Here is a 25,538-nt window from a genome sequence, read left to right on the forward strand (position 1 = left end):
TAGTTGTTCCAGTTTACCCCATTGTATTCACATCTTTCGACAACCTCCTACCAAATCATCAGGGTAGTAAGTACAGTATTATATTCAGATGTGTTATGTTTTTATGTTATATTTTCTGATATGTTCCACACCCACGAGAATCGTTTCATGTTTTGGGTCTATGGATCGAAAACTGAATCTAATCTAACCTAATACTCTCGCGTTGTCATAGGCCGACTAAATTTGTGATGCCACAATGACTGATCGCCGTTCCATGACCACCCTTCCCAGTGCAGGGTATAAATTTTCTGTATTGCGTGACCTAATGTGTGACTCGGCGACTGGCGTCTCGCGGGATTAGCCGAGCGGTCTGAGGCGCTGCAGTCATGGACTGTGCGGCTGATCCCGGCGGAGGTTCGAGTCCTTCCTCGGGCATAGGTGTGTGTGTTTGTCCTTAGAATAATTTAGGTTTAGTAGTGTGTAAGCTTAGGGACTGATGACCTTAGCAGTTAAGTCCCAAAGATTTCACACACATTTGAACATTTTGAACTGGCGTCTTTCTCATATTTTCATTGTCAAGGCTGTTCCCAGCGTCGCTGGCATATTATTCCGATGTTTTCTGCATTCCTTAGTTTCTGTGAAAGCAGCCACACAACACTTCTTGTAACGGCTGTCTCTGCTTGAGGCCTGGACAATATCAAGTTTGTGTTCCATCTAAGAAAACGCTGGCGTTCGTGATTCACAAGCAAGCTTCTTACTGTCCACCAAACAGTTTTTAACCAGCGTGACTTCTTCCACAGTCCTTTAGTTTACACCCCACCCTGTGCGAATTCTTGGTTCTGCGTGTCGGCGCTCCCACCAATTGTTTGTAAGAGTCCCTCAGTTATCTGCGCGTTTCGCAATGTCCGCCACGCTCTTTGCGAGGTGTGGCTACTACAATCGAGTAAATTAACCTTTACCCTGTCGTAGTTGCAGCAGAAGTATTTTTTCCCAATGGAAATCTGAGGTGGACATTTGTGAATGTTCAAACTCTTCATCATGCGCAAATGCTGCCAGCTGCTGGGCATCAATGTGAAAATATCAGCAAGTCTACGCAGCGTGACCACTAGAATAGGCTGATGTGGTTGGTTCACTATATCCCACTGTATAATGGATTATTGTTATTGTTATGCTGGTACCGGGCCGTGCAGAAGTTGAATGCCCGCCGGAACAATTCGATCTCGATGGCCGATAGAGGGCAGTGTCGCCGCAGTGATGGACTCGCCGATCGAGTGCACCACCGTCCCGCCACGTGAATACAGCGGCCAATACACTGGCGGGCATAGAGACCGCTGCATCTCGACCGCTCAGTCAGTCGTAGAGATGGGCAAACTGAAACACGTAACTGTTTCGAATCAAATGAAACAGTGCAATGTAATGTTTCGATACGCTGTTTCGAAACAGTGAAACAGTTTGTGTTTTGTAATCTAATAAACCTACACATTTTATCATCTTCAATGTCTACTGTATAAGTATGTCCATATAAACATAAATGAGGTGCGAGAGCGCTAATCATATCGGAGAAAGTATGAAACTATCACTTAGGCGTCTTGGCAGTTTCTTATTTCCTGAAGCAAATGCGGCTGCTTTCGTGTCGTGTGACTTTCATACTTTTCAATTGGCTGAGGACAGCCATAGCTGAAGACAGAAGAACCACCACGAACGGAACCGCAAGTGGGAGCAAACTGCAGAAACAACGGATATGCTACTGGGATTCCCACATTCCGTTAGTACGGGTAATATACCCATCTTGCTTATTTCCATGCACACAAAGGGAATCATTCTGGATAATAGGCACAGTGACTATAGACTCACAAATAATGCCAAATAATTCGAATAAATAACAAGATATAACAGAAAAAAGTTTTGTCTTTCAAGGTGTTTAGAACCGTTACTATAAATTCACCATGGTTCCCAGCCCTTCCCGTTCACCATTACACTATCAGTGATATGTCAGACAGATTGCTTGCAATTATACCTACATCAAATTTATGTATATGTCTAAAAACTGTCACTCTACGCCTTTTTTTATTCAAAATGTTGTAGGCTTACTTGCGTTTCTTAATATGATTACTGTACATGACCAGAAAAACGTATGTTATAAAAAAAAGTGTAATTTAACTGAATGATTTTCACATATTTATTATTTTCAGTATGAATAGTATGCGTTGTTTTATTGTTTGGTTAGTGTTTATTAGTATAACACAACAGTTGTCTACAGGCAAATAAATAAACAAAGCAGATGTTACGCCATTTCGGAACAGGACAGTCAGATAGAAACGAAGCTTAATTTTCGGATATCCTAAGCTTCATGATATTGCTTGTCAAAAAGATTTCGACACTCTTGAAAGTGTTTCAGGAAGTGGTATGTTGTGTTTCAGTACCTGTGCCGAGCCCGAATCTCGTCCGACACAGAGCGGAATGAAACATCGCTGTTTCGATACAATCAGTCCGTTCCAAGCACAGGTGGACTGAAACAGCCTTATTTTGAAACAACAATACAGTTTCTGTGTCGAGATCGAATCTGGTCCGGATATCCGAGACAGGGGCGGAATGAAACACCACTGTTTCGAAACAGTGAACCGCAGCCGTTCCGAAACACTGAAACAGTTCCACGTATCGATACACTGTAACGAAACATAGAAACAGCGGCCAAGTCTAGTCAGTCGTGTTGCGGCGGCGCGGTTCCTCCCGTCCCTTTACGACGAACCAGCACCTACCTGTGAACATTGTCTCAGCAGATCATCAGTAGGGAAGCCGAGCGAAACCTACTGTACTTAGACGTGAACCAGGCTGTAATTGAAATCACTAATCTACGTTTCGAGAGAAAGTTTTCACACGAAATGAAAGGTTCGAAATTTTGTCCTTAATTAATATATTCTGAAACTTAGGTGAACAAGTATCACTGCCAAGACCGTACTAGTCTTAACACAGTCACTCACAATCCCTTTCACTCACGTTAGCAAGTTTATGGTGTTGCATTTCCCGAAAACGTAATACACTCCTGGAAATGGAAAAAGGAACACATTGACACCGGTGTGTCAGACCCACCATACTTGCTCCGGACACTGCGAGAGGGCTGTACAAGCAATGATCACACGCACGGCACAGCGGACACACCAGGAACCGCGGTGTTGGCCGTCGAATGGCGCTAGCTGCGCAGCATTTGTGCACCGCCGCCGTCAGTGTCAGCCAGTTTGCCGTGGCATACGGAGCTCCATCGCAGTCTTTAACACTGGTAGCATGCCGCGACAGCGTGGACGTGAACCGTATGTGCAGTTGACGGGCTTTGAGCGAGGGCGTATAGTGGGCATGCGGGAGGCCGGGTGGACGTACCGCCGAATTGCTCAACACGTGGGGCGTGAGGTCTCCACAGTACATCAATGTTGTCGCCAGTGGTCGGCGGAAGGTGCACGTGCCCGTCGACCTGGGACCGGACCGCAGCGACGCACGGATGCACGCCAAGACCGTAGGATCCTACGCAGTGCCGTAGGGGACCGCACCGCCACTTCCCAGCAAATTAGGGACACTGTTGCTCCTGGGGTATCGGCGAGGACCATTCGCAACCGTCTCCATGAAGCTGGGCTACGGTCCCGCACACCGTTAGGCCGTCTTCCGCTCACGCCCCAACATCGTGCAGCCCGCCTCCAGTGGTGTCGCGACAGGCGTGAATGGAGGGACGAATGGAGACGTGTCGTCTTCAGCGATGAGAGTCGCTTCTGCCTTGGTGCCAATGATGGTCGTATGCGTGTTTGGCGCCGTGCAGGTGAGCGCCACAATCGGGACTGCATACGACCGAGGCACACAGGGCCAACACCCGGCATCATGGTGTGGGGAGCGATCTCCTACACTGGCCGTACACCACTGGTGATCGTCGAGGGGACACTGAATAGTGCACGGTACATCCAAACCGTCATCGAACCCATCGTTCTACCATTCCTAGACCGGCAAGGGAACTTGCTGTTCCAACAGGACAATGCACGTCCGCATGTATTCCGTGCCACCCAACGTGCTCTAGAAGGTGTAAGTCAACTACCCTGGCCAGCAAGATCTCCGGATCTGTCCCCCATTGAGCATGTTTGGGACTGGATGAAGCGTCGTCTCACGCGGTCTGCGCGTCCAGCACGAACGCTGGTCCAACTGAGGCGCCAGGTGGAAATGGCATGGCAAGCCGTTCCACAGGACTACATTCAGCATCTCTACGATCGTCTCCATGGGAGAATAGCAGCCTGCATTGCTGCGAAAGGTGGATATACACTGTACTAGTGCCGACATTGTGCATGCTCTGTTGCCTGTGTCTATGTGCCTGTGGTTCTGTCAGTGTGATCATGTGATGTATCTGACCCCAGGAATGTGTCAATAAAGTTTCCCCTTCCTGGGACAATGAATTCACGGTGTTCTTATTTCAATTTCCAGGAGTGTAGATACAAAAATACAGATTGTTTTTGATTGAGAAAGCTCGACAAATATTAAGTCTGTCGGTACCTACTGCAGTCACAGTTTTTAGCCACCGACATGCTCAATACACCACGCGGAATTTATGTCTTTTCTCGTCACAAAATTCACTTAAAAATTCCGAAATTTCTACACACCCATCGGAATAATTATGCCGTCACTTTACAACACTTTTGGTGTATGAAACACTGCTAGATCCTGAAACTTATCATTTCCATCGGAAAAAGTTTTCTCTACCGGCAGAGAAAGGAGCGCGAAGAATATTGCTTTACCATTGGTCAGTTTACTCAACAGCCAATAGCAAAACAACATTCTCCCGCGTCAGTCCGCGCTTTTCATCAATAACCAATCGCAAAATAGTAAACCTAACGACTGCACTTTTTACCGACGTAATTATATAATACGCTGAAGTTTTATTTATACATAAAGTTATTTACTATTGTTCAAATGGCTCTGAGCACTATGGGATTTAACATCTGAGGTCATCAGTCCCCTAGGACTTAGAACTACTTAAACCTAACTAACCTAAGGACATCATAAACACCCATGCCCGAGGCGACCGTAGCGGTCGTTCGGTTCCAGACTGAAGCGCCTAGAACCGCTCGGCCACTCCGGCCGGCATTTACCATTGTTATTTATACCTGAATTAACTTTCCCTTTACCATAAACTTACTTTACAAATCTATTCTACTAAAATCCCCTTTGTCCACATCCATACTTCTTCGAAATGTTCCCACACTAAATTCCACTACATAACTCGTTAAACAATTATCTTCATATTAACCTTAAACCACACTCACACATCATTCATACTGCTAAAACACATTTATAACATTTTACATACACAAAAAGTCATAATAACACTTTATGAAAACACTAGAACAGTTTATGAAAAACATTATATTACTTTAGTGCACTCTAGTGGGCACAATCGAAACTAAATCACAGTCCCCTATCCAATACTGTCCTCTATCGGCTGATACATAAACTACGTGCGCGTCCAGTCTCGCGTCACTATCTGTCACTATCCAGCTCTGACACGCATCTCCCACTTAACCGCCTCCAAGGCAGGATCGGTATATGGCGCGACGCCTCAGTGTCCAGTAATGTATAGCAATTATTTTGCATGGTAGTTACTGAATGATCATTTTGCTATTTATTACAATAGAGAATATTTTCTAATTAGTTATTGTAGTCCTTAGAATGAAGACAAGTGTACAAAGCATGTTTTGAATACAGGTACATAATTTTGTGTAAATCTTGCATCCAAAATCATTAAAAAATAACCTAAGAGCGTTATTAAATAACGAAATTTTTTTTCCTGCAGAAAAAATTTAGGTCTGAAAGGGTTCAGCGACGATAGGCCTAATTCCTGCGTATTTGCAGAATGCGTCTATGGCGCTCTCCCTACAGCATCCAACTTTCCCCCCTTGCTGGGCCGCTGGGGCCGTGACTCGGCGAAAGTGACCACCGCAGGAAATATATTTTGTTGTGATGTTGTTGTGATCTTCAGTCCTGAGACGGGTTTGATGCAGCTCTCCATGCTACTCAATCCTGTGCAAGCTTCTTCATCTCCCAGGAACTACTGCAACCTACATCCTTCTGAATCTGCTTAGTGTATTTATCTCTTGGTTTCCCTCTACGATTTTTACCCTCCACGCTGCCCTCCAGTACTAAATGGTGATCTCTCGATGTCTCAGAACATGTCCTACCTACCGATCCCTTCTTCTCGTCAAGTTGTGCCACAAACTCCTCTTCTCCCCAGTCCTATTCAATACTTCCTCATTTGTTATGTGATCTACCCATCCAATCTCCAGCATTCTTCTGTAGCACCACATTTCGAAAGCTTCTATTCTCTTCTTGTCCAAACTATTTATCGTCCACGTTTCACTTCCATACATGCTACACTATATACAAATACTTTCTCTTCTTCAGGAACGCTTTCCTTGCCATTGCCAGTCTACATTTTATATCCTCCCTACTTCGACCATAATCAGTTATTTTGTTCCCCAAATAGCAAAACTCATTTACTACTTTAAGTGTCTCATTTCCTAACCTAATTCCCTCAGCATCACGCGGCTTAATTCGACTACATTCCATTATCCTCGTTTTGCTTTTGTTGATGTTCATCTTATATCCTCCTTTCAAGACACTGTCCATTCCGTTCAACTGTTCTTCCAAGTCCTTTGCTGTCTCTGACAGAATTACAATGTCATCGGCGAACCTCAAAGGTTTTATTTCTTCTCCATGGATTTTAATACCAACTCCGAATTTATCTTTTGTTTCCTTTACTGCTTGCTCAATACACAGATTGAATAACATCGGGGAGAGGCTACAACCCTGCCTCATTCCCTTCCCAACCAGTGCTTCCCTTTCATGCCCCTCGACTCTTATAACTGCCATCTGCATTCTGTACAAATTGAAAATAGCCTTTCGCTCCCAGTATTTTACCCACGCTACCTTCAGAATTTGAAAGAGAGTATTCCAATCAACATTGTCGAAACCTTTGTCTAAGTCTACAAATGCTAGAAACGTAAGTTTGCCTGTCCTTAATCTTTCTTCAAAGATAATTCATAGGGTCAGTATTGCCTCACGTGTTCCAACATATCTACGGAATCCAAACTGATCTTCCCCGAGGTCGGCTTCTACCAATTTTTCCATTCGTCTGTAAAGAATTCGCGTTAGTATTTTGCAGCTGTGAGTTATTAAACTGATAGTTCGGTAATTTTCACATATGTCAACGCCTGCTTTCTTTGGGATTTGAATTATTATATTCTTCTTGAAGTCTGAGGGTATTTCGCCTGTCTCATACATCTTGCTCACCTGATGGTAGAGTTTTGTCAGGACTGGCTCTCCCAAGGCCGTCAGTAGTTCTAATGGAATGTTGTCTACTCCCGGGGCCTTGTTTCGACTTAGGTCTTTCTGTGCTCTGTCGAACTCTTCACGCAGTATCTTATCTCCCATTTCATCTTCATCTACATCCTCTTCCATTTCTATAACATTGCCCTCAAGTACATCGCCCTTGTATAGACCTTCTATGTACTCCTTCCACCTTTCTGCTTTCCCTTCTTTGCTTAAAACAGGGTTTCCATCAAAGCTCTTGATATTCATGCAAGTGGTTCTCTTTTCTCCAAAGGTCTCTGTAATTTTCGTGTAGGCAGTATCTATCTTACCCCTAGTGAGATAAGCCTCTACATCCTTACATTTGTCCTCTAGCCATGCCTGCTTAGCCATTTTGCACTTCCTGTCGATCTCATTTTTAAGACGTTTTTATTCCTTTTCGCCTGCTTCATTTACTGCATTTTTATATTTTCTCCTTTCGTCAAATAAATTCAATGTTTCTTCTGTCAGCCAAGCATTTCTACTAGCCCTCGTCTTTTTACCTACTTGATCTTCTGCTGCCTTCACTACTTCCTCCCTCAAAGCTACCCATTCTTCTTCTACTGTATTTCTTTCCCCCATTCTTGTCAATTGTTCCCTTATGCTCTCCCTGAAACTCTGTACAACCTCTGGTTTAGTCAGTTTATCCAGGTCCCATCTCCTTAAATTCCCACCTTTTTGCAGTTTCTTCAGTTTCAATCTACAGTTCATAACCAATAGATTGTGGTCAGAGTCCGCATCTGTCCCTGGAAATGTCTTATAATTTAAAACCTGTTTCTAAATCTCTGTCTTACCATTATATAATCTGTTTGAAACCTGTCAGTATCTCCAGGCTTCTTCCATGTATACAACCTTCTTTTATGATTCTTGAACCGAGTGTTAGCTATGATTAAGTTGTGCTCTGTGCAAAATTCCACCAGGCGGCTTCCTCTTTCATTTCTTACCCCCAATCCATATTCACCTTCCTTTTCCTACTATCGAATTCCAGTCACCCATGACTATTAAATTTTCGTCTCCCATCACTATCTGAATAATTTCTTTTATCTCATCATACATTTCTTCAATTGATTCGTCATCTGCAGAGCTAGTAGGCATATAGCTTTGTACTACCGTCGTAGGTGTGGGCTTCGTGTCTATCTCGGCCACAACAATGCGTTCGCTGTGCTGTTCGTAGTAGCTTACCCGCATTCCTATTGTTTTATTCATTATTAAACCTACTCCTGCATTACCCCTATTTGATTTTGTATTTATAACCCTGTATTCACCTGACCAAAAGTCTTGTTCCTCCTGCCACCGAACTTCACTAATTCCCACTATATCCAACTTTAACCTATCCATTTCCCTTTTTAAATTTTCTAACCTACCTGCCCGATTGAGAGATCTGACATTCCACGCTCCGATACGTAGAACGCCAGTTTTCTTTCTCCTGATAACGACGTCCTCCTGAGTAGTCCCTGCCCGGAGATCCGAATGGAGGACTATTTTACCTCCGGAATATTTTACCCAAGAGGACGCCATCATCATTTATCCATACAATAAAGCTGCATGCCCTTGGGAAAAATTATGGCCGTAGTTTCCCCTTGCTTTCAGCCGTTCGCAGTACCAGCACAGCAAGGCTGTTTTGGTTAGTGTTACAAGGCCAGATCAGTCAATCATCCAGACTGTTGCCCCTGCAACTACTGAAAGGGCTGCTGCCCCTCTTCAGGAACCATATGTTTGTCTGGCCTCTCAATAGATACCCCTCCGTTGTGGTTGTACCTACGGTTCGGCTATCTGTATCGCTGAGGCACGCAAGCCTCCCCACCAACGGCAAGGTCTATGGGTCATGAACAGTATACTGCCTGAATAATTAACTTGGGCATGAATCCTAGTGTAATTGGATTTAGAAAAAAAAACCATCTCTGAAAAACGTAAGTTCGCCCTGATTGGATAACTAACACAATCAAAATCTTTTCTCCTTACCTCTAATCTGCGCAAATCTGGATAACGCGCTGCAGTACTTCTCTGTCTTGCGCGCCGCTATGCTAAAGCTCCAAATTACTGTACCTGCAGAGACACTCGAGCGGTGCAATGAGTTCTCTGTTAGTTACTAATCGAACTGTTTTTCGAACATCCTTGGCTGGATAATCCATTAAAAAGAATTGTAAGAGAAAAGTTGGTAAGAAAATGAAATATTCGCATAAATGATAACACTCTGTTTTCTTCGTAAATTGAGAAACAGTGCTCAAGGCAAATTTTAAATTTAATAAAATTCTCAACATCCAATCAATACACTTTCCTATCTTTCAAATTTAACAACTTTCAGTACAATAACCAAGTTAGTTCAATAGCGCAGCAATAGTGAAAAAAAAGTGACATCATTATCGTATTTACCTGACGTTCCATTAGATTTCTGGCTTGACAAATCTATCTCGTAATCATGTTGGTTGTACAAAAAGATAAATTTTAATTTGAATGATAATAACACCATAACTTCCTCACTAACGCTGCTTAACATTATCAGCCTAACTCCAACACAACAGAACTTCGACTTCACTCGCTGCCAGAGATAAACATTGTCTGCCCCCTGCGCCTTCGCGCAGCCCGTAGTTGTTAGCTTAACTTCTGCGATACAGCTTACAACATCGCTGCTCGCTCACAATCGATTCAGATACCAAAAATGCACATACCAAAATTATACATGACACCTATCAAGAAACATTGATGAGTGCTATTGAATGTATGTAAAATTTATGTAAAAACCTAGAGGAAGCATTTGTCGAGCAGTGGATGTTAAATGGCTGGTGATAGCGATGAGGGGTTGAGGTTTTAACACCCCAAGCCACCATTCAAAACCCCTCTTCTCTTCTCAATATCGGTTGAGGTATTGCATGTCTTGCATGTTACTCAGTCGACTTTCTCGCTTCGCTGACCCGAGTTGCAGCCCTCATCCACTTGAAGGCTGCGAATTGTAGTGTGTAAATTGGCAGAGTGTTATGCAGCTATGTCGGTGCGTAAGAAACTGCCAGAAAGCTGAAATCACGAACCTGAAGAGTTCGTCCTCACGTGAAACACTCTCTTCTAATATGACAATCCAAGACCATAGACGAGCGCTGCGATATCTGCAACAATCCAACTGTCACAATCAAACATTCTACAGTGACGGTATCGACAAACTGCTCTCTCATTAGGAGAAAGGTATTCGTCGCCAGGGTGACTACGTTGAGAAATATATATACATATATATATATATATATATATATATATATATATATATATATCGGTCTGACCAATTTCATTACCCACAACATTCGCAACACAGCTAACATCATCAATAGCGTCCTGTGCATTCTTCACACTATCTACCCCAAAATCACTATCTGCAGTTCCACTCTGCACGAAACACAAATCAGTGGGCCATGTACTTCCCTGCTCATGTCTCAGGCTCCATGGCTCAAAACAAGAACCATTATCAAGTAATGGCATAGATAACACTGCACCTAAATCAGTAACACCCATGTTGCGACTCGCGCACCTATTTATTTCCATATAACGCACACTTCTTTCGTTTGGCACTCCGTATTTTCAGTTTCTTTCTCCCTCTCTTCTTCAGCCATTTTTTGCTCCTCTACAGCTATGCAATCTGCACCTGTAGCCTTTACTTTGTTAAGGATACTCCTAGTGCTTTCGAGTTGCTGTGCAATTGCAGGTGACAAAATTCTCATTGTTTCGTCAAAGGTAGCACCCAGTAGAATCGACAGCAGACTGTCCCTATAACAATTATACAAAATCCAAGAAAGAGGAAAACACGAGGCGACGATACAGAGACTTAAATACACTACCATCATACGCCTGTTACAACTTAAGGTTCCAACAGAGTGACTACTCATGAATATCACGGCCACATACTTAAAGACAGTGGGCAAGCTAGGCTCACAATGAAATATAGTACCCATTTAAAATGGTAAAAATTGATACACACGATCTTTGACCATTGTCTGCGTTCACTTCCTTTATCCTATATATATATCGACACAACTAGACACTTGAAAAAGAACTCGTCGAGTCCTTATGATCCTTACAGTCGAACAAAAACGTCAAAAAAATACTGCGCTCGCCTTACCTTACGTTGACGAAACTGCAGCCTGCAGAAGTCGAGCCATCTTCCCAGGAATGGCAGCAGGCGTGGTTCCAGTGATACTGCAGTCCTGAAGTGACAGCCAATTCTGACACCAGTGTGTCTATCCAGTGAGCTCCGGTCCAATCGTGTGCATGAGACTGGATATGAAGTGTGGGTGAGTGGCCCAGTTCATGTCTGGAAGCATCAGAGATGTAGTGGTGTCTGCAACAACAGTTATTCCTCATGCTGAGTTTACAGAGTTATAAAGTGTCTCAGGGCAGCTGTCGGTGACCGAGCGTAAGGGAGCGCTGCAAAGAGGTGCTGACACCTCATTAGCGACTCTTGACTTCGCTGCCGTAGGTCAATGAGGCATAGTTTAGTGCTGTGCTGGCAGCAGCTCGGGGCAGGAAGGCACCATCCATCCGATTGTTGTGAGGTGCAATGTGGTTCCCATCTCAGTGCTCCCATAGACAGTCCTTTGCACTGGAGATAGGTAGTTCGCGAACGAACTGGTGCAAAGGAACGGTTCACCAAGATGAATGAAAGGACTGAGGAACGAATTCCAAGGAATGATCGGTTCATAGTCCACTTCGGTCGCAGCGGTCTACTTATAGTTCCCGGGATCGAGGAACGATCGGTTCATAGTTCACTAGTTCACTTCGGTCGCGGCGGTCACTTGGGCAGCTCTCGTTCCAGCCTCGGTCTCCCTCGGCCGCACTCGTCGTTCTTCGCCTGACCACCTGTCTCATTTCCACTGCTGACTGCTCCTAGTTAGTTCAGTATCCAGATGTTCGTTTCGTTCACTGCGCTCGCCCATTTTACATGTGTTCCAAACTGTTCTTTCACTTGGCTCTGACTATTCAGCGTCCACGACCGGTAATCAAAGAGTATTTTATAGTTACGTGAATTACATAAAAATTACGTTGTATGTCATAGGTACATCTTTTCAGGTAAAAAAAGGGCATATCAGCTCACTTCATTATATCGATGAACAGCAGAAGACATACTTATAACAAGGCAAGTTTGTTTTGTTATTCATATACTTTTTGGTTTCATCGACTTGATTTAGCAACTAACTTTCAATAATTTGCTTAATTTTTAGTGTAAGAAATTCATATAAAAGGATTTTCGTGTATCTTTCATATACAAAACATTATATTTAGGAAGGCTCTAATTATTTTTAAGTTTGGTTGTTTCCAATTTGCATTACCTGTTAGTTTGGTTTCTTTAGGAAAAAAAGTGGGTTGTGGGTCATTTTGGCTCAGTAGGAAAAGCGGTCCCTCTGCATTTGAAAAGACTTGGCTTGCCATAAAATCGTATTTAATTATTATCTCAAAAACATTTGTTCAGAAGGAGCTTTCAAACCAAAAACTTTATTACTGCGAACTTAATTGTTATTATTATTATTGCTGCATTAACTTTAATGATGCAACATAGAAACCTAATTTTTATAAGCGTGTGAAGCAAGTATGATGAGAAAACCACATTTTATTTTATGCTTCCATAAAGTCTCTACTTCGCCTACGAACTCAGAGACAACGTGAAGTATATATAGGGTGTAAAAGATTATTGTTTACAACGTAGCATAGCTATGTAGTGGAAGTCTAAACGAATAATTTTATACAAGACGCTTGTGGTCTATTAAGTTGGGAAACAGCCACCAACAGGTTTACAAGACTACATGTGCTATAGCCCACGAGCGTCGCGTGAGATTTTCATATTCTCTTCTCCAGCTATCTACACATCGTCATCGATTGTTTCGCAATTGTTGCTTGCATTAGCTTGTTATTTCTTCACTGCATAATTATTAAATGTTTGTCTGTTTGTTGTATCTGCTCGTAACGGGCAACACATCGTCCGTAATTGGCGAGTAGTCTGTACTCGGGGCCGGTTTTCCGTGCGCCACCCTATATTATTTCCCTGCGATCAGCCACACAACGCTACAGTTGGCTAAACGAGAGGTTCTGCAAAATCACAGAAATTACTTCTAAAAGTGTGTAAGAATTCTGTAATGAATAAAAACTCTATACTCCAAGGGGGAGGCAAGTGCCCCATCTTGGTGCCCTCCATCCTTCAGTCACCTACACTACTAGTTTTCAGTTTTTCATAAGAACCATATACCAAGCACAAATGAACGAGTAAAAACGAACGGTTCCCAAAAAAGAACGATCAGCAGTGAACTAGTTCCCAAGGATGAACGAGTTTGCCCATCTCTACTTCGCACACTCAGATGAGCACAGCCGACTGTGGACCAGAAGGTCAATTGTAGTGAAGAGTGAGCCGTTATCATCCACCATGGATCGACCAAGACTGCAAAAATGTTCACGGATTGTCCAGGGGCTGCGCAAATACGCCACATCTGGTCAGCACGGAGATGACAGCTTACAGTTCATCCACAGTTCACCCTCACTGGAAGAGGACTTGCCATGCGTGAATCTGTTCCTCATCTGTGATGTTCCAGCAGGCAACAATGGCGCACCGAAGCTGTGTTATGCTTCAGGTTGTCTGCGTCTCGGTGTTGAAGTCAGCAAGCTGATGGAAGGCAAATCATCGTCGATCAACTTGTTGTGGTTTCATTGAAACCCAACAGGCCGTCATTCTCTTTGGTTCTAGCGACACAGACTGGATGGCAGCACGAATGGGTGTGTCTTTGAGCTATGAAAGCTTCGTTATATAAAGGGCCGGGCAAACGCCTACGACAAAGTGGCTCTTGGTTGATCACCGCGTTTGCCCTCGTTTGTCGGTCTCGTCAGCACTTCTTACCTTTCTATGGTAATTCAGTAATTATTTTAGGGCACTGAGCTCAGGTATTTCTGCAACGTTTGGTTATTGCTATAAGCTCTGGCGCTGAAGTTACAAAACGTTATGTACCACTGCCGCCTTTGAGTTTCTACTTTCCTCACTTGGAGGTTGTGTGGCAATACTCCCCTGGTGCTCTGACGTCCATTACATCGGCGGTACATCTTATTGACATTCTGACTGGCACACCAGCCCAGAGCTATCCTTCTCTGCCCTGAGCTCACTGAGTAGAACTTCAAAAAATTCAAGCATAGACACAAACTTACTCTCTGGTGTAACAATATTGGAGACTGATGACCTCAGATGTTAAGTCCCATAGTGCTCAGAGCCATTTTGTAACAATATTTTATGATTGACAGGAGTCGACCATACAGATAAAACTCAGTAGAGCTGCCTAATTGAGAGCTGAAAATCACAGAAACATTGCTGACACGAATCTAGACTCACTGCCTAATGCTAATCAGGGGTGGTGACATCACAAGGTGTAAACTTTCTTATGTTTCCATTTTGCATAGATTAGACGTAGGGCTAGACAGGCAGATATTCTCTGAGATCATCTGCTGTCCTACCCCTTTCAGCTTAGAGGTGCCTTGGTAGATATTCAATTCTGGTTTCCAAGGCGTAGGAGAGGTCATAATTTACTAATGTGCACATCTGTCTGCACGAACTATACTGCATGAACTTACTGTATATTAAAGGAACTGAAAATGAAAATGTAATTAACTTTACAATTGTTTATAGGCTACAATATTCCTGTTACCACTTTTCAACTCTTCAGAAAGATAAACTGCAAACACGTGAACTGTAATTACATCCCTCTTACCTTGGAAGCGGGCTATATATATGTAATTGTCAGTACTCTGTCTTGTCACTGGAAAATGCGACGTCTTGGATTCTCAACAATTAATGTATTTGCTATCACTAATGGATATGCGCTAAAAGAAAATATCTTAAACGCCGCAGAAACAAAAATTATTTTTTGTACACGCATAAATTAATTTTCCTTCCTCGTACTTTTGTTTCAGGTACACAATCGGGCAATATGTTGATCAAGCTGGCGATGTTATCAGTCATGTGAACATCTCGTCAGTCCGTGTACAAGATGGAGGCCTGTATACCTGCAGTGCTGCCAACTCCATGGGAACTGTGTTCTATGAAGCCAGGCTCAACATTTACGGTCAGTATTTCTCATTCTATACTGTCGTTTTTTTACTCAGATAATTATGCCAATAGCACTAAACGTGCACTGTAATTTTTTTAGAACTGTCACAGTTCTTAACTAATTACTCGCTGATGGGTGTGAAATTCTCTACATGTACAGTTGCATCTGCTATTAAAAACAAAGTAATGCAAGCAGACGTTGATTTGTACGCTGTACTATATGGAGTGTTTGATATTATGATAATGTTAGAAGCTGAAAAACTGAATTAAAATTTGTGCAACATCTAGAACATGAACCCATGTCTCTCTGCTTACTGTGCAGGTGTGCTATCCAGTACACCACCGCAGCAATATAGATAACGTCGCCGCACGGACTACTTTAGTCTATTGCCGTCCCTAACGAAAACTTCAATTTACATCTTCAGCTTATTTTCCTCTTCTTAAATCGTCACTATTGCATAGGTTTTCCGGTTTTGGAACAGTACCTCAGCTTTGAACGTAATGGGGAAATACTGCTTGTACCTCAGGAGTAGGTGATCAATAGAGCTAATATACAGGGTTATTAGAAATGTTTGAAGCGATTTCACAGCTCTACAATAACTTTATTATTTGAGATATTTTCACAATGCTTTGCACACACATACAAAAACTCAAAAAGCTTTTTTGAACATTCACAAATGTTCGATATGTGTCCCTTTAGTGATTCGGGAGACATCAAGCCGATAATCAAGTTCCTCCCACACTCGGCGCAGCATGTCCCCATCAATGAGTTCGAAAGCATCGTTGATGCGAGCTTGCAGTTCTGGCACGTTTCTTGGTAGAGGAGGATTAAACACTGAATCTTTCACATAACCCCGCAGAAAGAAATCGCATGGGGTTAAGTCGGGAAAGCGTGGAGGCCATGACATGAATTGCTGATCATGATCTCCACCACGACCGATCCATCGGTTTTCCAATCTCCTGTTTAAGAAATGCCGAACATCATGATGGAAGTGCGGTGGAGCACCATCCTGTTGAAAGATGAAGTCGGCGCTGTCGGTCTCCAGTTGTGGCATGAGCCAATTGTCCAGCATGTCCAGGTACACATGTCCCGTAGGGTTTTTTTCGCAGAAGAAAAAGAGGCCGTAAACTTTAAACCGTGAGATTGCACAAAACATGTTAACTTTTGGTGAATTGCGAATTTGCTGCACGAATGCGTGAGGATTCTCTACCGCCCAAATCCCCACATTGTGTCAGTTCACTTCACCATTAAGAAAAAATGTTGCTTCATCACTGAAAACAAGTTTCGCACTGAACGCATCCTCTTCCACGAGCTGTTGCAACCGCGCCGAAAATTCAAAGCGTTTGACTTTGTCATCGGGTGTCAGGGCTTGTAGCAATTGTAAACGGTAAGGCATCTACTTTAGCCTTTTCCGTAAGATTTTCCAAACCGTCGGCTGTGGTAGGTTTAGCTCCCTGCTTGCATTATTCGTCGACTTCCGCGGGCTACGCGTGAAACTTGCCCGCACGCGTTCAACCGTTTCTTCGCTCAATGCAGGCCGACCCGTTGATTTCCCCTTACAGAGGCATCCAGAAGCTTTAAACTGCGCATACCATCGCCGAATGGAGTTAGCAGTTGGTGGATCTTTGTTGAACTTCGTCCTGAGGTGTCGTTGCACTGTTATGACTGACTGATGTAAGCGCATTTCAAGCACAACATACACTTTCTCGGCTCCTGTCGCCATTTTGTCTCACTGCGCTCTCGAGCGCTCTGGCGGCAGAAACCTATAGTGCGGCTTCAGCCGAACAAAACTTTTTGAGTTTTTCTACGTATCTGTAGTGTGTCGTGACCATACGTCAATGAATAAAGCTACAGTGAATTTATGAAATCGCTTCAATCATTTGTAATAGCCCTGTAATTAAATTTTCCCTGAGACGTATGAGTCTCAAATTTATCTATGATAATTTTAATTCATTTCTTAAACTTCTAACATTATCGTAAGTAAATTTGAGACTCATGTGTCTCAAGTAATATTTAATTATATCAGGTATAAATGTTTCATAGTAATTCAGTGAACAGCACTTTTGCAACCCAATAGTTCTCTAGCAGCAGAAAAATGCTCATCACAGAAATTACTTCTTAGTCTCTTGTCATGTTAAGTCATCGGTATATGTTGTGGAACATTTGTCATTCATAAGCACATATATGGATTAATGATCAATGTATCTACCACAGAGAGCACCCGAATGTGGTTGGAACTGAAGTCAAGGGTTTTCCTTAAGAAAAGTGTTCTGTCTCGAAGATAGTATGTAGTATTATAAAGTATGTAACCAGGATTTTTCTGACATATGGAGTCCCAATGATGTATTTAGACTTCAGCATGACACACATGGATTAACAACATCAAAAATGATAATTTAACCTCACTAAACTTGTGCTGCAAAAGTTGTTTCTAACTTGAATAACAAGAGCAAACGTAATACAGTAACTTATTCGTACCTACTATATAACACATTTATTATGTACACAAGACAAGCATGTATTACAGGCCACTGAAAATACTTCAAAAATAAAAGAAGCGAAATGCATATGACAAAAAACTAACTGCCCTTTTTTAGCTGCAAAGGCGAAATACACCTCCATGAATGTTTGATATGGGTCAGCATTCATTTAAGCACCAATTCCTGTCAGATCTGACACAAATTGTCATTGACGAGCCGCGACACTCGTATCTATATCTGTCAGTTAGGGCCTGTATACGATCACTTTCCTTATGCCGTGTTGTTACGCTGTGACTGGTGTACCATCCCTTGTACAGACACTGGACGGTCCACATTGAAGGGGTGACGCCAATTGCAGGTACCACTCCGTAGGGTGAGCAGTGGAGAGACGACCAGTGGGCCCAGGGACAGACTGGGGATCGAGACAAATATTTTATTAATGGTGGTTCCCAAGTCGTGCAGCGACCGTAAACCATCAAATTACCAAATATACAGCAACCAGTCGCAAAATCATGTTTTATTTATTCACTTTTGCAAATCGATTTCAACTGATTAACAACCACTGATTAACAACCATCATCGGTGCTTTCAACCAATATGTGCCCTGAGTATTACCACTGAGAAGAAGTTGTGGGTAGCACTTGCGATGCACTACGAATTCCTTCATCATTCATTCTAACATATACATACAGACATACACACACACACACATACACACACATACACACACACACACACACACACACACACACACACACACACACACACACAAACTAAATATCATTAATCTTTCATCATTTTACAAATAAAAGTGTTCCAAGAAAAGCCTTTCATTCTAGAGTTTAGTTAGGTGCTTAAGTTGGTGATAATGTGGGGGAGCGGGGGCAACAGGTGGGGGGTGGGGGAAGGAGGCGAGGATAGTATGTAATCTCTGATTGCACACAGGAGTAGTGGTCTAAGAAAGGTTAGGAACCACTGATCTACAGGTCTTGATGAGTGAGTTTGCGAGTATCAAAACATTTGACATATCTGACCGTATCTTCTGGATTGTATTGACTTAGAAGCTTACTTGCAAGGGACAGTAGACATTAGTATTTGGCATAAACTTCAACTTAACACCTCTATCCATTCATGAGAAAATGGGGTATTAACAGACGGACAGACAGACCGACAAAATAGCAAAAAAATACATTTTTTATCTGATTTTATTACAAATTAACGATTTTCGCGTTTTTCCCTTTGCTTTTATTGTGAAACATTGCTTATTGACATATTTTATGATTTTAGGTCAATGGGAAGTATGCTACAGCTTTTGATAAGTGGGTTTGAGAGTATCGAAATACACGTGACATAAATGGCCGTATCGTTTGACTGCACAAACTTAAAAGTTTAAATTTTTTACACTGCCAAGAGGCCGTAGACACGTACACCTTAATACCCAACATAAATTTCATTTTGATATCTCTACAAGTTTCTGAGGAAAAGGGGTCTTAACAGAAGAACAACAAACGGCAAAAAATATTTTATGTAATATAATTAGAAATTACAGATGCAATTAAACAAATAGAAATCTTAGCAAACCATGCAGCTAAATTTGGTTTACAAATATGACAATAAAAAACTAAATCTATGTCTAACAAATATAATAAAATCAAAGAATTGCACACAATTATTGGATGTATCGAAAGAGTCAAACACTTTAAATATTGGGGAGAAACAATAATGAATACTGGCATAGAAAAAGAAGCTGTCAAACTTCAAGTAGCTAAACTTAGGAGGGCACACATTTTGACACAGAAGCTGTACAACAGAAAATGCCTGTCTCGAAATGCAAAGTTATTACACTACAGTACAGTGAGGAGAACAGAAGTTCAATATGCAGCAGAAACACGCTCCCTCAAGAACAAAGGACTAATAGATGAGCCCGAAAAGAAGGAAAGAGTAATCCTGAGGAAGATTCTTGGTAGAGACAAAAAAATTTGGTGAAAAGTGGGTAAAGATGGGCACTGAGAAGATCTACCAATTTATTAATCCAGTCACAACGGAAATGAGAAAGAGAAGGCTGAAGTTCTTTGGTCATCTGGTGAGAATGGATGATGGCAGATTAACTAAGAAAATCTTCAATATAATTCAGCAGAGGAAAACACCCAACTCTTGATTGCAAGGAGTAAAGAAAGACCTCAGTGAACTTAGACTTACAGAAATGGACGCAATGAATAGGGAGAAGTACAAAAAGGCAATAACTGAATTCGAGTTTTTTCAGGAGGCTCCCAAACCGAAGACCAACAAGAAACTAACAGCTGAACATGTGGCAAAAATGACAGCAGGCAGAAGAGCAGCCCGAGAGAAGAGAAAGAAAAAAGTGAATATGAAATAGAATTTGTAACGCGGTCCTTCGTTGGCCAATTCGTGTAAATAAATAAATAATAAATCAGAAATTAAAAATTTTCGGAATTTTCCTTTTCTTGTACTGTGAAACTTTGCTTCTTGTCAATTTTCACTACCCAGAGTCAACGGGAAATATTCTATAGGTTTTAATGAGTGCGTTTGCGAGTATCGAAATATATGACACACACATGGCCGCGTCTTTTTAATCTCGTTTTCACATCACCAAGGAGCCATAGACCCTAGTATGTGACATAAATTTCAGCGTGATACCTCTATGCGTTCCTGACAAGGGAACCTCCCCATCACACACCCCTCAGATTTAGTTATAAGTTGGCACAGTGAATAGGCCTTGAGAAACTGAACACAGATCAATCGAGAAAACAGGAAGAAGTTGTGTGGAACTATGAAGGCCTATCCACTGCGCTAACTTATAACTAAATCTGAGGACGGTGCGATGTGGAGGTTCCATATTTATTCATTTATTTCTCCATATAAATCTCTTTTTAAGTACATATATTGTACACAGGATGTTGGACAGAAAACCTTTTTAGCTATTGGATTTTCAAATGTCAAACATACATTTTATAAATTTTTATGACAAATTGGATCTACACAGTTAATAATTACAAGTTTTTGAAATACTGTATATTTATAACTTATTTCTACAATTAAAGATGCAAATTACATTTTTTCTTGCATAAGATATTGTGAGATTGAATAGTAGCAGTTTTTCAGAAGGTAGGATGTCACAGACTTTTTAAAGCTTTGTAGTTCCGTAAGAGATTTTATATGTCTTGGTAATCTGTTGTAAAGTTTTGTTCCCGCATGATATACACCTTTTTGGCATAATGTGGTGTTACAATGATTAACATGTATGTCACTGTCTGACCTGGTACCGTAATCAAGGACACTTTTGTTTTGAGGAAAAACGTTTTCTTTTCTCAGTATGCTTTTTTTGACATGCGTGACTACTTCCAGTATATAAATGCAGGGAAAGGGTAGGATCTTTAGATCTTTGAAGAAAGGTTTGCATGATTTTCTGCTGCTCACTTGTTTCATTATTCTTATAATTGCCTTTTGTTTCCTGAAAACTGCTATGACCTGATGTACATTTCCCTAGAAAATAATACTGTACTTCAGTACTGAATGTACACGAGCAAAGTATACAGCCCTAACTGTTTCAGCACTAGTACTGTTGCAGAGAATTCTTACCACAAAGCTCATTTTTTCTAGTTTTGAATTTAGGGCTGTATATGAGTGTTCCGATTAAGATTTTCCTGGATATGAATCCCAAGAAATTTAGTTTCATTGACAGCACTAATGTTTTGGTTATCTATACATATTACAGGTTGTGCCGGATTTTTATTTTGATCAGTGTGGAAATTGATGAGTACCGTTTTTTGGGGATTAACTATTAGCCTCTTTCTGGTAAACCATTCAGATAATCCTTTTGTAATATCTTTTGCAGATGTAGTAAGACTTTCTTCATTATTCCCTTCAATCAATAGAGTGGTGTCATCTGCAAACAGTACTGGTTCAGAATCCCTAAAGTGTGATGGGAAATCATTAATGTAGACCAAAAAAAGAAAGGGACCTAAAATGGAGCCCTGTGGAACACCATGACTTAGTCCACATGGTTCTGAAAGGTGTACCTGGAGTTCATTTCCTTCCATGTACTTAATGTCAGTTACCTGAGAGCGATATTACAAATATGATTTAATCCACTGATTTACCACACCTCTTACACCATTCCATTCGAGCTTCCTCTGGAGCATAGAATGATCAATCACATAAAAAGCTTTTGTTAGGTCCAAGAATAAACCTGAGATATTTCTGTGGTTGTCCACTGCATTTAGAACATGGTTTATCAGATTGAAAGTGGCAGTTTCAATTGATCTCTGTGGTCTGATGCCATGTTGACATCCAGAAATAACATTACTCTTGTCGAAGAATGTAATTAGTTTTGAAAGGAATACTTTTTCAATAATTTTCGAAAACCCTGACAATAGAGACACAGGCCCTTGTGAGGAGAGGGAGTCTTGGCAGGCAGACAGACAGACAAATGAGCAACAAAGTGGTCCTGTATGTGTAAGGATTCCGTTTTTACCGACTGGGGTACGGAATCCTAAAACTGATTCAGAACTGCAGTGCTGTGTTGTTATTTTGTAGCTGACTGTCTGCCCCGCTCCGCTGCGGCCCATTAAAGCGCTCGCTGCGTGTTGCTGTACAGGGCCGCCCTACGTGCGGCAGCTGCCGGGCCCGGTGCGCGCCGTGGAGTCCGGGAACGCGACGCTGCGCTGCCCCTACGCCGGCTACCCGGTGAGCTCCATCTCGTGGGAGCGGCGCGGGCTGACCGTGAAGGCGGACCTGCGCCACGAGCTGCGAGAGGGCGGCGCGGCGCTGCACGTGCTGCACGTGGACCCCAGCGTGGACGCCGGCTCGTACGTGTGCAAGGTGCGCGGCACCACGGGCGAGGTGGCGCGCGGCGAGGTCCAGCTCTCCGTCAGCAGTGAGTAGACCAGCCTCGCGCTCTTCTTACACTGCCCCCCAAAAAAGTACTGCTGCACCCTCAAGGACGTTGCTCAGTGGCACCAGATATAATTTGTGCATACTGAAGGGCTGTAGTGTTAGTGATCCATTTGTCACCGTATAACATTACAGGTCGGGATTGATCTATGAAATCTTGAATATCTTTCACTACTGGCCATTAAAATTGCTACACCACGAAGATGACGTCCTACAGACGCGAAATTTAACCGACAGGAAGAAGATGCTGTGATATGCAAATGATTAGCTTTTCAGAGCATTCACACAAGGTTGGCGCCGGTGGCGACACCTACAACGTGCTGACACGAGGAAAGTTGCCAACCGATTTCTCATACACAAACAGCAGTTGACCGGCGTTGCCTGGTGAAACGTTGTTCTGATGCTTCGTGTAAGGAGGAGGAATGCGTACCATCACGTTTCCGACTTTGATAAGGGTCGCGATTGCGGTTTATCGTATCGCCACATTCTACATCTACATCTACATTGATACTCCGCAAGCCACCCAACGGTGTGTGGCGGAGGGCACTTTACGTGCCACTGTCATTACCTCCCTTTCCTGTTCCAGTCGCGTATGGTTCGCGGGAAGAACGACTGTCTGAAAGCCTCCGTGCGCGCTCTAATCTCTCTAATTTTACATTCGTGGTCTCCTCGGGAAGTGTAAGTAGGGGGAAGCAATATATTCGATACCTCATCCAGAAACGCACCCTCTCGAAACCTGGCGAGCAAGCTACACCGCGATGCAGAGCGCCTCTCTTGCAGAGTCTGCCACTTGAGTTTATTAAACATCTCCGTAACGGTTACCAAATAACCCAGTGACGAAACGCGCCGCTCTTCTTTGGATCTTCTCTATCTCCTCCGTCAACCCGACCTGGTACGGATCCCACACTGATGAGCAATACTCAAGTATAGGTCGAACGAGTGTTTTGTAAGCCACCTCCTTTGTTGATAGACTACATTTTCTAAGCACTCTCCCAATGAATCTCAATCTGGTACCCGCCTTACCAACAATTGGTTTTATATGATCATTCCACTTCAAATCGTTCCGTACGCATACTCCCAGATATTTTACAGAAGTAACTGCTACCAGTGTTTGTTCCGCTATCATATAATCATACAATAAAGGATCCTTCTTTCTATGTATTCGCAATACATTACATTTGTCTATGTTAAGGGTCAGTTGCCACTCCCTGCACCAAGTGCCTATCCGCTGCAGATCTTCCTGTATTTCGCTACAATTTTCTAATGCAGCAACTTCTCTGTATACTACAGCATCATCCGCGAAAAGCCGCATGGAACTTCCGACACTATCTACTAAGTCATTTATATATATTGTGAAAAGCAATGGTCCCATAACACTCCCCTGTGGCACGCCAGAGGTTACTTTAACGTCTGTAGACGTCTCTCCATTGATAACAACATGCTGTGTTCTGTTTGCTAAAAACTCTTCAATCCAGCCACACAGCTGGTCTGATATTCCGTAGGCTCTTACTTTGTTTATCAGGCGACAGTGCGGAACTGTATCGAACGCCTTCCGGAAGTCAAGAAAAATAGCATCTACCTGGGAGCCTGTATCTAATATTTTCTGGGTCTCATGAACAAATAAGGCGAGTTGGGTCTCACACGATCGCTGTTTCCGGAATCCATGTTGATTCCTACATAGTAGATTCTGGGTTTCCAGAAATGACATGATACGCGAGCAAAAAACATGTTCTAAAATTCTACAAGAGATCGACGTAAGAGATATAGGTCTATAGTTTTGCGCATCTGCTCGACGACCCTTCTTGAAGACTGGGACTATCTGTGCTCTTTTCCAATCATTTGGAACCCTCCGTTCCTCTAGAGACTTGCGGTACACGGCTGTTAGAAGGGGGGCAAGTTCTTTCGCGTACTCTGTGTAGAATCGGATTGGTATCCCGTCAGGTCCAGTGGACTTTCCTCTATTGAGTGATTCCAGTTGCTTTTCTATTCCTTGGACACTTATTTCGATGTCAGCCATTTTTTCGTTTGTGCGAGGATTTAGAGAAGGAACTGCAGTGCGGTCTTCCTCTGTGAAACAGCTTTGGAAAAAGGTGTTTAGTATTTCAGCTTTACGCGTGTCATCCTCTGTTTCAATGCCATCATCATCCCGTAGTGTCTGGATATGCTGTTTCGAGCCACTTACTGATTTAACGTAAGACCAGAACTTCCTAGGATTTTCTGTCAAGTCGGTACATAGAATTTTACTTTCGAATTCAATGAACGCTTCACGCATAGCCCTCCTTACGATAACTTTGACATCGTTTAGCTTCTGTTTGTCTGAGAGGTTTTGGCTGCGTTTAAACTTGGAGTGGAGCTCTCTTTGCTTTCGCAGTAGTTTCCTAACTTTGTTGTTGTACCACGGTGGGTTTTTCCCGTCCCTCACAGTTTTACTCGGCACGTACCTGTCTAAAACGCATTTTACGATTGCCTTGAACTTTTTCCATAAACACTCAACATTGTCAGTGTCGGAACAGAAATTTTCGTTTTGATCTGTTAGGTAGTCTGAAATCTGCCTTCTATTACTCTTGCTAAACAGATAAACCTTCCTCCCTTTTTTTATATTCCTATTAACTTCCATATTCAGGGATGCTGCAACGGCCTTATGATCACTGATTCCCTGTTCTGTACATACAGATTCGAAAAGTTCGGGTCTGTTTGTTATCAGTAGGTCCAATATGTTATCTCCACGAGT

At 42.5% G+C, this 25,538-nt stretch overlaps 1 protein-coding gene across 1 annotated transcript in view; it reads left to right on the forward strand.

The window, feature by feature from the left end:
• LOC124598517 (Down syndrome cell adhesion molecule-like protein Dscam2) overlaps positions 1 to 25,538 on the forward strand; it is a 439,700-nt gene that overhangs the window by 222,585 nt on the left and 191,577 nt on the right. The window contains exons 7-8 of the mRNA XM_047136006.1: positions 15,277 to 15,428; positions 22,512 to 22,790. Of these exons, the coding sequence (XP_046991962.1) occupies positions 15,277 to 15,428; positions 22,512 to 22,790 (431 nt within the window). The remainder of the gene's footprint in view (positions 1 to 15,276; positions 15,429 to 22,511; positions 22,791 to 25,538) is intronic.

The sequence above is a fragment of the Schistocerca americana genome, chromosome 1 (genome assembly GCF_021461395.2).
Source record: "Schistocerca americana isolate TAMUIC-IGC-003095 chromosome 1, iqSchAmer2.1, whole genome shotgun sequence".
In the NCBI taxonomy this organism is placed as follows: domain Eukaryota; kingdom Metazoa; phylum Arthropoda; class Insecta; order Orthoptera; family Acrididae; genus Schistocerca; species Schistocerca americana.